At 36.6% G+C, this 13794-nt stretch overlaps 2 protein-coding genes across 7 annotated transcripts in view; both read right to left on the reverse strand.

Moving 5' to 3' along the window:
* Nucleotides 1–1282: 1282 nt before the first annotated feature.
* On the reverse strand, nucleotides 1283–5858 carry LOC145728920 (uncharacterized). Of its 4 annotated transcripts, none has more exons than XM_081979470.1 (3): nucleotides 5607–5858; nucleotides 5279–5434; nucleotides 1283–4894 (listed from the first exon to the last, which is right to left on the reverse strand). In XM_081979470.1, the coding sequence occupies exons 1-3, from the start codon at nucleotides 5617–5619 to the stop codon at nucleotides 1485–1487; spliced, it is 3579 nt and encodes a 1192-aa protein (XP_081835596.1). In that variant the 5' UTR covers nucleotides 5620–5858; the 3' UTR covers nucleotides 1283–1484. The 4 variants fall into 4 exon arrangements, with proteins under 4 accessions (XP_081835596.1, XP_081835595.1, XP_081835594.1 ...); XM_081979469.1 differs by having other exon boundaries at nucleotides 1283–2890; nucleotides 3275–5434; nucleotides 5607–5856; XM_081979468.1 differs by having other exon boundaries at nucleotides 1283–2782; nucleotides 2975–5434; nucleotides 5607–5855.
* Nucleotides 5859–6468: 610 nt separating this feature from the next.
* LOC145728926 (beta-1,4-glucuronyltransferase 1-like) overlaps nucleotides 6469–13794 on the reverse strand; it is a 109876-nt gene continuing 102550 nt past the window's right edge. For all 3 annotated transcript variants that reach the window (XM_081979484.1, XM_081979485.1, XM_081979483.1), the window contains exons 6-7: nucleotides 12983–13206; nucleotides 6469–10462 (exon numbers count right to left, since the gene is read on the reverse strand). In XM_081979484.1, coding sequence (XP_081835610.1) covers nucleotides 10265–10462; nucleotides 12983–13206 — 422 coding nt within the window. In that variant the 3' untranslated portion in view covers nucleotides 6469–10264. The remainder of the gene's footprint in view (nucleotides 10463–12982; nucleotides 13207–13794) is intronic.

A 13794-nucleotide genomic window follows, 5' to 3' on the forward strand; every position in this document is an offset into this window, starting at 1 on the left:
AATGAAGACAATCTATAGTATTGTGGTCAAATATTTGAGTGAAACACTTAGAAAAACTAGCAAAATGTAGTTTTTGGTTTATGAATCTATCAGTGTATTATGGTTTATAATAAAAGGACAGTAAATTTAAAACAAATTCATGTATACTTTCCTATACCCAACTTTAAAACCGTTTCTGAATTATGAACAGATTTTCCTTAAAGTGCGCATCAAATTGTAATCCATACTAATCTCTAGTCCGGATTTAAAAAAATTTTCCTCTTTGTAAATAATAATAACAACCGACCTTTGACATTTCTGGACAAAACATGCTTCTAAAGCAGTCGGAAGTCTTTCAAAACAGGCTAGAAGCTTCCAAAAGCTCCTAGAACAGTCTAAAAGATTCCAAATGCTCTTCAACTAGTCTAGAATCCCGCAAAAGATATCAAAACAGTCTAGAAGCTCTCAAAAAATTCTAGAACCGCTTAAGAGTTTCCAAATACCTCTGAAGCATTCCAGAACCTACAATATGCTTTTTAAACAGTCCAAATACCTTCCAAATGCTCCTAAAGTAGTCTAAAAAGGTTTTAAAACACTACGGGAATTCCAACGGACCTGCTTGTGCTTTTAAAGTGTTACAATGCTATATCTCAGAAACGGTTTCCAATACATTTATAAAAATTTGGCAAAGTAAATAAATAAAAAAAAAACATTAAATTATAACCCAATTAATAAAATTGTACTATGTTTCGGAAGTTGTTCAAAATGACTTCCTTTAACTTTCAAACATAATACACTACTCTTTTTCTAAAATAATTTCGCACTTGCGTTAACATTTCAGGTTTCACTAACGAGCAGGCAGAGTTGTGGGTGCAGTCGCCATCACTTTATCTCTTATAAAACTTCACAAAAAAAAATCAAGCGGCGTCAGATCTGGAGACCGCGCAGACCAGTTGACTGGATCAATCTATCTGGTTTGGAAATATTACATAATGGGGCCACTTTAGGATGTTTTCTACGTATGTTAACGCAATCCAAAAAAATCTAAAATTTTGGAAATATGACCAGTCAATCATGCTCTTACATATTTTGAAATAAAAAAATGATGCTGAACGGCGATGATTTGGCACACTTATGATCCAGTATGGATTTTCCGCCTCCCAATAGTGCAGTTTTACCCGAAAAAACAATGTTTTAAAAAAATCTTTCATTACACTTTATTTGCCTCGTGATCTAATTGCAAAACTTAACCCAATTTGAAAGTCTCGTTCATACAGTTCTTGGTGGAGTGTGATATGGTATATCAAATTTTGTAATTTATTGAAATGGTGTACAATGTGTTTTGCAGATGAGTTATACATAATTGTATAGGTACGGATTGGATATGAACTTATTTAAGTTATTGAACTACCTTAAGTATTTTTTAGCATTTCTTTGTATTAAATACTTTTGCAACATTATTAATTAACATAATACTAATATTAAATAGAAATAAACAATGTTATTTAAATTAATGCTTCATTTTTAACGCATTCACTGCATTTGCAATTTTTGCAATCACATCCACCTGGTTTAGAACAACATCTTCCTGTGGGGCAACAAAGGTTCTCCCTGCAACACTCCTTACACTTGCAATTCTGACATTTGCAACCCCCAGGCTCAGAGCAGCATTTCCCACTTGAACAACATGCTTTTTCTTCGCAGCAGCTTCCATCTTTATTGCATTCAAGGCATTTGCAGGGTTTACAATCACATCCACTTGGTTTAGAGCAACATTTTCCTGTGGGACAACAAATGTTCTCTCTGCAACACTTCTTGCATTTGCAATTCTGACATTTGCAACCTCCAAGCTCAGAGCAGCATTTCCCACTTGAACAACATGCTTTTTCTTTGCAGCAGCTTCCATTTTTATTGCATTCAGAGCATTTGCAGGGTTTACAATCACATCCACCTGGTTTAGAGCAACATTTTCCAGTAGGACAACAAATGTTTTCCTTGCAACACTCCTTGCACTTGCAATTCTGGCATTTGCAACCTCCAGGCTCACAACAGCATTTCCCACTTGAACAACAAGCTTTTTCTTTGCAGCAGCTTCCATCTTTATTGCATTCAGGACATTTGCAAGGTTTACAATCACATCCACCTGGTTTAGAGCAACATTTTCCAGTAGGACAACAAATGTTTTCCTTGCAACACTCCTTGCACTTGCAATTCTGGCATTTGCAACCTCCAGGCTCACAACAGCATTTCCCACTTGAACAACAAGCTTTTTCTTTGCAGCAGCTTCCATCTTTATTGCATTCAGGACATTTGCAAGGTTTACAATCACATCCACCTGGTTTAGAGCAACATTTTCCAGTAGGACAACAAATGTTTTCCTTGCAACACTCCTTGCACTTGCAATTCTGGCATTTGCAACCTCCAGGCTCAGAGCAGCATTTCCCACTTGAACAACATGCTTTTTCTTTGCAGCAGCTTCCATCTTTATTGCATTCAGAGCATTTGCAAGGTTTACAATCACATACACCTGGTTTGGAGCAACATTTTCCAGTAGGACAGCAAATGTTTTCCTTGCAACACTCCTTGCACTTGCAATTCTCGCATTTGCAACCTCCAAGCTCAGAACAGCATTTCCCACTTGAACAACATGCTTTTTCTTTGCAGCAGCTTCCATCTTTATTGCATTCAGAGCATTTGCAAGGTTTACAATCACATACACCTGGTTTGGAGCAACATTTTCCAGTAGGACAGCAAATGTTTTCCTTGCAACACTCCTTGCACTTGCAATTCTCGCATTTGCAACCTCCAAGCTCAGAACAGCATTTCCCACTTGAACAACATGCTTTTTCTTTGCAGCAGCTTCCATCTTTATTGCATTCAGAGCATTTGCAAGGTTTACAATCACATCCACCTGATTTGGAGCAACATTTTCCAGTAGGACAGCAAATGTTTTCCTTGCAACACTCCATGCACTTGCAATTCTGGCATTTGCAACCTCCAGGCTCAGAGCAGCATTTCCCACTTGAACAACATGCTTTTTCTTTACAGCAGCTTCCATCTTTATTGCATTCAGGACATTTGCAAGGTTTACAATCACATACACCTGGTTTGGAGCAACATTTTCCAATAGGACAGCAAATGTTTTCCTTGCAACACTCCTTGCACTTGCAATTCTCACATTTGCAACCTCCAGGCTCAGAGCAGCATTTCCCACTTGAACAACATGCTTTTTCTTTGCAGCAGCTTCCATTTTTATTGCATTCAGGGCATTTGCAGGGTTTACAATCGCATCCACCTGGTTTAGAGCAACATTTTCCAGTAGGACAACAAATGTTTTCCTTGCAACACTCCTTGCACTTGCAATTCTGGCATTTGCAACCTCCAGGCTCACAACAGCATTTCCCACTTGAACAACAAGCTTTTTCTTTGCAGCAGCTTCCATCTTTATTGCATTCAGGACATTTGCAAGGTTTACAATCACATCGACCTGGTTTAGAGCAACATTTTCCAGTAGGACAACAAATGTTTTCCTTGCAACACTCCTTGCACTTGCAATTCTGGCATTTGCAACCTCCAGACTCAGAGCAGCATTTCCCACTTGAACAACATGCTTTTTCTTTGCAGCAGCTTCCATTTTTATTGCATTCAGGGCATTTGCAGGGTTTACAATCGCATCCACCTGGTTTAGAGCAACATTTTCCAGTAGGACAACAAATGTTTTCCTTGCAACACTCCTTGCACTTGCAATTCTGGCATTTGCAACCTCCAGGCTCAGAGCAGCATTTCCCACTTGAACAACATGCTTTTTCTTTGCAGCAGCTTCCATTTTTATTGCATTCAGGGCATTTGCAGGGTTTACAATCGCATCCACCTGGTTTAGAGCAACATTTTCCAGTAGGACAGCAAATGTTTTCCTTGCAACACTCCATGCACTTGCAATTCTGGCATTTGCAACCTCCAGGCTCAGAGCAGCATTTCCCACTTGAACAACATGCTTTTTCTTTACAGCAGCTTCCATCTTTATTGCATTCAGGACATTTGCAAGGTTTACAATCACATACACCTGGTTTGGAGCAACATTTTCCAATAGGACAGCAAATGTTTTCCTTGCAACACTCCTTGCACTTGCAATTCTCACATTTGCAACCTCCAGGCTCAGAGCAGCATTTCCCACTTGAACAACATGCTTTTTCTTTGCAGCAGCTTCCATTTTTATTGCATTCAGGGCATTTGCAGGGTTTACAATCGCATCCACCTGGTTTAGAGCAACATTTTCCAGTAGGACAACAAATGTTTTCCTTGCAACACTCCTTGCACTTGCAATTCTGGCATTTGCAACCTCCAGGCTCACAACAGCATTTCCCACTTGAACAACAAGCTTTTTCTTTGCAGCAGCTTCCATCTTTATTGCATTCAGGACATTTGCAAGGTTTACAATCACATCGACCTGGTTTAGAGCAACATTTTCCAGTAGGACAACAAATGTTTTCCTTGCAACACTCCTTGCACTTGCAATTCTGGCATTTGCAACCTCCAGACTCAGAGCAGCATTTCCCACTTGAACAACATGCTTTTTCTTTGCAGCAGCTTCCATTTTTATTGCATTCAGGGCATTTGCAGGGTTTACAATCGCATCCACCTGGTTTAGAGCAACATTTTCCAGTAGGACAACAAATGTTTTCCTTGCAACACTCCTTGCACTTGCAATTCTGGCATTTGCAACCTCCAGGCTCAGAGCAGCATTTCCCACTTGAACAACATGCTTTTTCTTTGCAGCAGCTTCCATTTTTATTGCATTCAGAGCATTTGCAGGGTTTACAATCGCATCGACCTGGTTTAGAGCAACATTTTCCAGTAGGACAACAAATGTTTTCCTTGCAACACTCCTTGCACTTGCAATTCTGGCATTTGCAACCTCCAGGCTCAGAGCAGCATTTCCCACTTGAACAACATGCTTTTTCTTTGCAGCAGCTTCCATTTTTATTGCATTCAGAGCATTTGCAAGGTTTACAATCACATCCACCTGGATTAGAGCAACATTTTCCTGTGGGACAGCAAATGTTCTCTCTGCAACACTCCTTGCACTTGCAATTCTGGCATTTGCAACCTCCAGGCTCAGAGCAGCATTTCCCACTTGAACGACATGCTTTTTCTTTGCAGCGTCTTCCATCTTTATTGCATTCAGGACATTTGCAGGGTTTAAAATCACATCCACCTGGTTTGGAGCAACATTTTCCTGTGGGACAACAAATGTTCTCCCTGCAACACTCCTTGCACTTGCAATTCTGGCATTTGCAACCTCCAGGCTCAGAGCAGCATTGTCCATTTAAACAACACTTCTTCTCTTGACAACAACCTTTCCTCTGGCAATCTTCCTCTTTTACGGGAGTTTCTTCCGGCTTGAGGGTTCTTCGGGAGCAGCATGACGACTGACATTCTGGCAAAACTGCTTTTGCTATAAAACAAATAAAATTTCTGTTAGAAAGCGTCTTCTAGTTTCACATGTTTTCAGTAATTTTTGCTACTATTTTGCTTCAAACCAATTTCAACCTTATTAACGTGATTGAAAACTGATTTGCGCTATTCGCAACGAAAATTCAAAGTTTGGCAATCAACAAAACACTTACCACTCTTATCCATTTTATCAAACGCTGATTGGCTGGCTGTGGGTTTTTAGGAACGTTTTCGATTCACTTCGGGTTTAGATCACTCGGATTGCACGACTTGGCAAGAGCTCCGCTTAATCAAAGTTAAATACCCCGTTACACACGGTGTAGTACCGCGTGCAAGGGATTCGTGCAATTGCAGAGGGTACGATTTCCAAATGTATTGCAGGACGCGTGCATATTATTGTTTTGAGGTGCGAAAGTGGAATTTCTAGATGGTACTCGACTGATTGCTTTGTTTTGATAACGCAATAGAACGTTTATTTTAATGTTTACAGCCACGTGCACACTGCATCACTTTTTGTAATTGAACACCCTGTATAAATTTGAATGGTTTTTTTACGGTTTTATGTTTCAAACATTTTGACGGCAGTTTCAAATTTCAGCTTACATGATAATAAATCCACCTTGTATATCTACTTACCACTGTCTATCTGGGTTATTGTATCATTTACTTTAAAATGGTTCAAAAGAATTCAAATCTGGTCGTCTGGGAGGTTAATAAGTTAATTTTTTAATATGTTGTGAATTTTAAATGTTTCAGTTTAAACTATTAACTTTGTTTTGGTGGTTTATGAAAATGTCACACTAATTAGTCCAAAAAAACAAGATTTTTGGACTAATTGTTACTGGCGTTCAATTTTTTAGAATATAGGTAGTACGAAACTAAACATTCAAGATTTGTGAGAGACCAAATTTGTCCTGAATAGTCTTAAAATTTGTGTTTTATGCTAGAAATAATTTTGAAAAATTTATATTTAAAAATTTTTGAATTATTTTTGAAACACGACAAAAATGTACATCAAATAAAACTCCTTATAACTCAGATATTATACTTTTATTAGGATTGATTTTCTTCAGAATAAAATTCGAGGTCCGTTACAAGAACGTGAACATAAATAAGTTAAAACTAATTTATACATAGATTTGATCGTAGAAACATATAAGTAGAGTCCGGATTAGAAAGCACTAAAATCGTGAGAAAAAGCAAAATTATTTTCCTCAAAAAAGCACAAAACTCTCTCAGAGATGCAAAATTGTACTTTTTTTGAATTCGAGTTCTAGAATTTTTTTTGAAGCTTCAAACTGCGTTTGAAGCACAGATTTTTTAAGAAAAAGGATTTTAGAGTATTTTGGAAACTTTTACAAAATTTTTAACTGCTTGAGAAGCATTTTGAAGACTTTTGGACAGTTTAAAGAGCATATTGAAGGTGCAGTGAATGCTTTAGAGGCATTTGGAAACTCTAAGACGGTTCTAGATTTTTTGGAGAATTTAGGGTAATTTGAAATTTTGTGAGCTTCTAGACTAGTTGAAAAGCATTTGAGACTCACTCTAAAAGCTTTTTAAAGCTTACGACATTAGAACCATTTTGGAGTTTCTGTAGTGTTTTGAAATCCTTTTATACGACTTTAAGAGCATTAAAGGTTCTGGACTGCTTTTAAGGTATTTGAAATCTTGTAGACGGTTCTAAATACTTTTGGAACCTTTCAAACTGCTCTAAAAGCATACGGAAACCTTTGGAGTGTCTTGAAATGATTTGAGAGCTTCTAGACTTGATGAAGAGCATTTGGAAACGATTTGAAAAATACTTTCGCCTGCTTCTGTAGTATTTTGAAATCGTTTAGACTACTTTAGGAACATTTGGACGGTAATTTGGAAACTTTTAGACGGTTCTAGAATTTTTTGAAAGCTTCTAGACTGTTTTGATATTTTTTAGGAGCTTCTAGACTAGTTGAAGAGCATTTGGAATCTTTTAGACTGTTCTAGGAGCTCTTGGAAACTTCTAGACTATTTTGAAAGACTTCCGATTGCTTTAGAAGCATTTTCGAGTTTCTGTAGTGTTTTAAAACCGTTTTAGGCTACTTTAGGAGCATTGAAGGTTCTGGACTGCTTTTAAGATTTTTAAGACAAGCTTTTGGAAAGCTTTCGACTGCTTTAGAATCATTTTCGAGTTTCTGTAGTGTTTTAAAACTTTTTTAGACTAATTTAGGAGCATTGAAGGTTCTGGACTGCTTTTAAGACTTTTAAGACAAGCTTTTGGAAAGTTTTCGACTGCTTTACAAGCATTTTCGAGTTTCTGTAGTGTTTTAAAACCTTTTTAGACTACTTTAAGAGCATTGAAGGTTCTGGACTGCTTTTAAGACTTTTAAGACAAGCTTTTGGAAAGTTTTCGACTGCTTTACAAGCATTTTCGCGTTTCTGTAGTGTTTTAAAACCTTTTTAGACTACTTTAGGAGCATTGAAGATTCTGGACTGCTTTTAAGACTTTTAAGACAAGCTTTTGGAAGGCTTTCGACTGCTTTAGAAGCATTTTCGAGTTTCTGTAGTGTTTTAAAACCATTTTAGACTTCTTTAAGAGCATTGAAGGTTCTGGACTGCTTTTAAGACTTTTAAGACAAGCTTTTGGAAAGTTTTCGACTGCTTTACAAGCATTTTCGAGTTTCTGTAGTGTTTTAAAACCTGTTTAGACTACTTTAGGAGCATTGAAGATTCTGGACTGCTTTTAAGACTTTTAAGACAAGCTTTTGGATAGCTTTCGACTGCTTTAGAAGCATTTTCGAGTTTCTGTAGTGTTTTAAAACCTTTTTAGACTACTTTAAGAGCATTGAAGGTTCTGGACTGCTTTTAAGACTTTTAAGACAAGCTTTTGGAAAGTTTTCGACTGCTTTACAAGCATTTTCGAGTTTCTGTATTTTTTTAAATCCTTTTTAGACTACTTTAGGAGCATTGAAGGTTCTGGACTGCTTTTAAGACTTTTAAGACAAGCTTTTGGAAGGCTTTCGACTGCTTTAGAAGCATTTTCGAGTTTTTGTAGTGTTTTAAAACCTTTTTAGACTACTTTAGGAGCATTGAAGGTTCTGGACTGCTTTTAAGATTTTAAAGACAAGCTTTTGGAAGGCTTTCGACTGCTTTAGAAGCATTTTCGAGTTTCTGTACTTTAGGAGCATTTGGAAAGTATTTGAACACTTTAAAGAGCATTGAAGGCTCTGGACTGCTTTTAAAGCATTTGAAACTTTGTAGCCAGTTCTAGAAACTTTTGAAGCTTTTAAACAGTCTTGAAATCTTTTGAGAGCTTCTAGATAAGTTGAAAAAGTTCTAAAAGCTTTTAGAAGCTCCTAGACTGTTTTGTAAGCTTTTGCAAGAGATTTTGGAGCTCTATAGTGTTTTGGAATGTTTTTTTATCCGTTCTGCAACAGAAAATTGGTATGTTTTTGCCTCTCAAAAGCCTTCAATATAGCAAAAGTGATTATTACCACTTTTAAGGCCTAGAAAGACCCACTGTGCGATGTTGCAGAACCAATAAGATTACGTCAAAACTCTTAGATTTTTTTGTCAAAGGAGTTATTTTACACATGTAACCGCGTTTACATTTACTCGTACTTACATTTACCCCACTTGATCCTGATAATAACAAGCTTTTCAAATAAAAAATTTGATAAGCTTGTTCTGTCAAAAATTTTATTCTGTCAAAAAAACTAAAATAAGCATTAAAAAGAAGAAAAAATCTGTCAAATGGCGTTTTTTGCATAATGCACATAGTCACAGGTTTTGATTGCTTTTATGATTTACAAAAAGGAAATTTCTAAATATCCGGACTCTACATATAAGCTTTTCAAGCTAATACATTATGATTGATTATATTTAGAAAAAAATCGTTATATATCAGTCTATTCTATGTACAAAAATAGGAATATGACAGAAATAGGTAAGTATAAGCCACAGTATTTCAAGTACTAACAGCATTTAGGTTTACTATACGACATGACTTGTGTCAGGGCTAAAGTATGATCAAACTATATGATCATAATAGATTGAGAAAATTTATAATATAGAGCATTTTAGAGGCACATTTGTGAATTTGTTTACTTTTTTTAAAACAAAAAGCCCTTTTACTAGTTATTTATCGTAATCATATAAATACCCTGCTTTTTTTATGCTAACCAGAAAGTATTTTTATTTCAACTTCACATTATAAAACTTATACCATAAAAGTTGCTACATTCTAGTCAGAGAGTTATAATAGAAGCGTTTACGTTTACTAACATTGAACTGCATTTACGAGAATAATACAACGTAAATGTTTCCTTATAAGGCGAAATATCACTTATTAAGTATATTCGTACAATCAGAGTAATTATTAAAGTACCTATTACTCAAAATACAATAACATTTTGTAAATCAATGTGATAATATAAAGTTTTAAATATAGCACTATTTACTCAATAAAATACTTTTAATTACCATTATGCCTATAGTTTCTAAAGAGTATTTAAAATAGAGTAATCACAATGTTTCAAGTATGATTTGCGTAAGAACATCTTACTATCAGTATACTTAGCTAACAACTTATGTACCCTTTCTGTGTAATTATGGCTTTATATCGTTCACTGTTTCAAATTTCACAAAAATATTGCTAGGTACTATTTAGAATAGTTTTTTTAATGAACTATCCGTAAGTAAGGCATCTTAAAAGTGCAAATTTGCACGAGATTCTTGTATCTCATTACATTTCGACTAACATGTATTTTAAAGATACCTGCCTATATCAAAATTCGAATTACAGTATCTTTGTAATAAAAGTGTTTCGTACAATATGTGGGCGCGACATAATCAAAAATTAAACTGCACAGCCTTTTCTAACACCATACAAAACTTTTAGTTCCGGGAAAATGATCTTCTTGATCAGCTGATTGGTTTTGCCGGCCAGCATTGCTCTTTTGGAGTCCTTTTTGTAGATTTTGATTCCTGGTTTATGGACCAAAAACCCGTTGTCCAGTATCAGAAAGTCGTAGTTCATAACACACAGTGCGTAGCCCTGAAATAGATTCGGTATTATTCATTGCAAACTCCAAAATTACTATGCTAGAGCGAGCAGGATAGAAATATACTAGTTTTGCACTTAATGGTCTCTATTCAGTGACTTCAGACTGTGTAGAATACAGTTGAAAAGTCACACAGATGTCTCAGCACCTTGAAAATGGTGCTAGAGACATCTGACATTCTAAGAGAACTCTCGGAAAATTTAAGACACTGGTAGAAGCTCCTGATACTATTTAGAAGATTGTCAGTAGCATTTAGAGGTCTCTGACACCTTAAAAATGGTCCTAGAAGCCTCTGACATTCTATAAGAGAACTCTCGCAATCTTTAAGACACTAGTAGAAGCTCCTGGTAGTTTTTAGAAGGTTGTCAGTAGCATTTAGAGGTCTCTGACACCTTAAAAATGGTCCTAGAAGCCTCTGACATTCTATAAGAGAACTCTCGGAAACTTTAAGACACTAGTAGAAGCTCCTGGTAGTTTTTAGAAGATTGTCAGTAGCATTTAAAGGTCTGTGGCACTGTCAAAATGGTGCTAGAGGCCTCTGACATTCTATAAGAGAACTCTCGGAAACTTTAAGACACTGGTAGAAGCTCCTGATACTTTTTAGAAGATTGTCAGTAGCATTTAGAGGTCTCTGGCACTGTCAAAATGGTGCTAGAGGCCTCTGACATTCTATAAGAGAACTCTCGGAAACTTTAAGACACTAGTAGAAGCTCATGGTAGTTTTTAGAAGATTGTCAGTAGCATTTAGAGGTCTCTGGCACTGTCAAAATGGTCCTAGAAACCTCTGACATTCTATTAGAGAACTATCGGAAACTTTAAGACGCTTGTACAAGCTCCTGGTAGTTTTTAGAAGGTTGTCAGTAGCATTTAGAGGCCTCTGACATTCTAAAAAAGAACTCTCGGAAACTTTAAGACACTTGTAGAAGCTTCTGATACTTTTTACAAGATTGTCAGTAGCATTTAGAGGTCTCTGGCACCTTAAAAATGGTGCTAGAGGCCTCTGACATTCTATAAGAGAACTCTCGGAAACTTTAAGACACTTGTAGAAGCTCCTGCTACTTTTTAGAAGATTGTCAGTGGCATTTAGAGATCTCTGGCACTTTAAAAATGGCCGTAGAAGCCTCTGACACTCTGAGAGAACTCTCGGAAATTGTAAGATACTTGTAGAACCTCCTGATACCTTTTAGAAGACTGTCAGTAGCATTTAGAGGCCTCTGACACTCTAAGAAAACTCTCGGAAACTTTAAGACACTTGTAGGAGCTCCTGATAGTTTTTAGAAGGTTGTCAGTAGCATTTAGAGGTCTGTGGTATCTACTTTCAAAATGGTCCTAGAAGCCTCTGACTCTCTAAGACAACTCTAGGAAATTTGAAGACACTTGTAGACGCTCCGTTTCCGAGAGTTCTCTTATAGAAAGTCAGAGGCCTCTAGGGCCTTTTTGAAAGTGTCAGGGACCTTTAAATGACAATAACCTTCTAAAAAGTACCAGAAGCCTCTAAAACTGTCTTCAAATTTACGAGAGATTTCTTTGAATGTTAGAGGCCACTAGAACCATCTTCAAGTGCCAGGGACCTCTAAATGCTACTGACAACCTTCTAAACAGTACCAGCGCTTCTACAAGTGTCCTTAAGGTTCCGAGATTTCTCTTTTAGAATGTCAGAGGCCTCTAGGACCATTTTGAAAGTACCAGGCACCTCTAAATGACAACAACCTTCTAAGAAGTACCAGGAGCTTCTACCAGTGTCTTAAAGTTTCCGAGAGTTCACTTATAGAATGTAAGAGACTTCTAGGGCTATTTTGAAAGTGCCAGGGGCATCTAAATGCTACTGACAACCTTCTAAAAATTACCAGGAGCTTCTACAAGTGTTTTAAAGTTTTCGAGAGTTCTCTTAGAGTGTCAGAGGCTACTAGGGCCATTTTTAAAGTGCCAGAGACCTCTAAATGTCAACAACCTTCTAAAAAGTACCAGAAGCTTCTAACAGTGTCTTAAAGTTTCCGAGAGTTCACTTATAGAATGTCAGAGGCCTCTAGGACCATTTTGACAGTGCCAGAGACCTCTAAATGCTACTGACAACCTTCTAAAAAGTACCAGGAGCTTCTACAAGTGTTTTAAAGTTTTCCAGAACTGTTTTAAATTGTCAGATGCCTGATCATTTTGAAAGTTCCATAAACCTCTAAAAACTATTGGAAACCTTCTAAGAAGTGCCCGAGGCCGCTACAAGTGTCTTAAACTTTCCAAAAATTGTTTTTAATTGTCAGTTGTCTTAGCTCATTTTTATGTTGTCAGCGTTTTTCTATTAAGGTATATGCTTAAATTTTTATGTTTTTATTTTGTAGTAAACATTTAAAGTGAGAATTCAACGAAAAAGAAATATAAAAATTATCAGAGAACATTAATAATTATAGAAGATTTTCTATAATTTACAATTTTCCGTAAATTATTCGTGCAGGAAACTATCTTGGGCCAACTCTAATCCTGTATAATATTTATTGAATAATCAGTATTTATTATACCTGTGTCATTTTATCACTTTTTCCTTCCCAGCTAAGTCGTTCGTCGTACAAAGGATCGCTGTGAGTGCCAATAAATATTGGCTCCCAGTGAATAAATCTACCATTTCGTTTTCCAACATGAAAAACGTGGAAACCTTCGGTTTCTGGCGCTAGCTGCCACTCCTTCGCTTTCGGTATATTATGGCACCCTGGACATAGTTTTTTATGGAATGGAAGCGCCGTACCTAGAAAAAAAAATTAAATACAGTCAATCCATTTTATATGTCCCAGATAAGAAAAGAAAATCAAACAAAAGTATACAGAAAACCAATCTACACAAACAGATGAGACAGAGAGGAACTACAACTCCAATCATCCATTAATGGTAAAAAAAGTGTTGTGAAAAGTCTGTTTGATAGAACGAAAATTATTTCAATCAATGGATTTGAGTAAATGGCCGGAAGATGTTAAGTCAACAACCTGTTACGTCTCTCTAAGTTATTAGTAAGATTTAGTAAGACCTCTTCCTTCTTCAACTTCAGGGTATCGTTACATCCTTTCTGTTCTTGACGTGTTTCGCAAATTTGTGCTTTTCTTCCCATTAAGCAGTCCGGATCCAATTCTTTCTTGTAACATTTTGAATATCGTCCTTGTGGTGTACCAATCCTCTGCTGGGTTTCTTTTGAGAAATATCCTATGTGCCAATTATGGTCATCCTGCCTTGCTATATGACCAGCCCATATTCATTTTAGTTGTACCACAAGCTTTAGCATATTATGTTGATCATAGAATCCTGTGCAGCAGCTGTGCAGCAGTTCTTTTTCTGATTTCCG

The sequence above is a fragment of the Ips typographus genome, linkage group LG5 (genome assembly GCF_016097725.1).
Source record: "Ips typographus isolate SLU linkage group LG5, UJ_Ityp_2.0, whole genome shotgun sequence".
Lineage (NCBI taxonomy): Eukaryota > Metazoa > Arthropoda > Insecta > Coleoptera > Curculionidae > Ips > Ips typographus.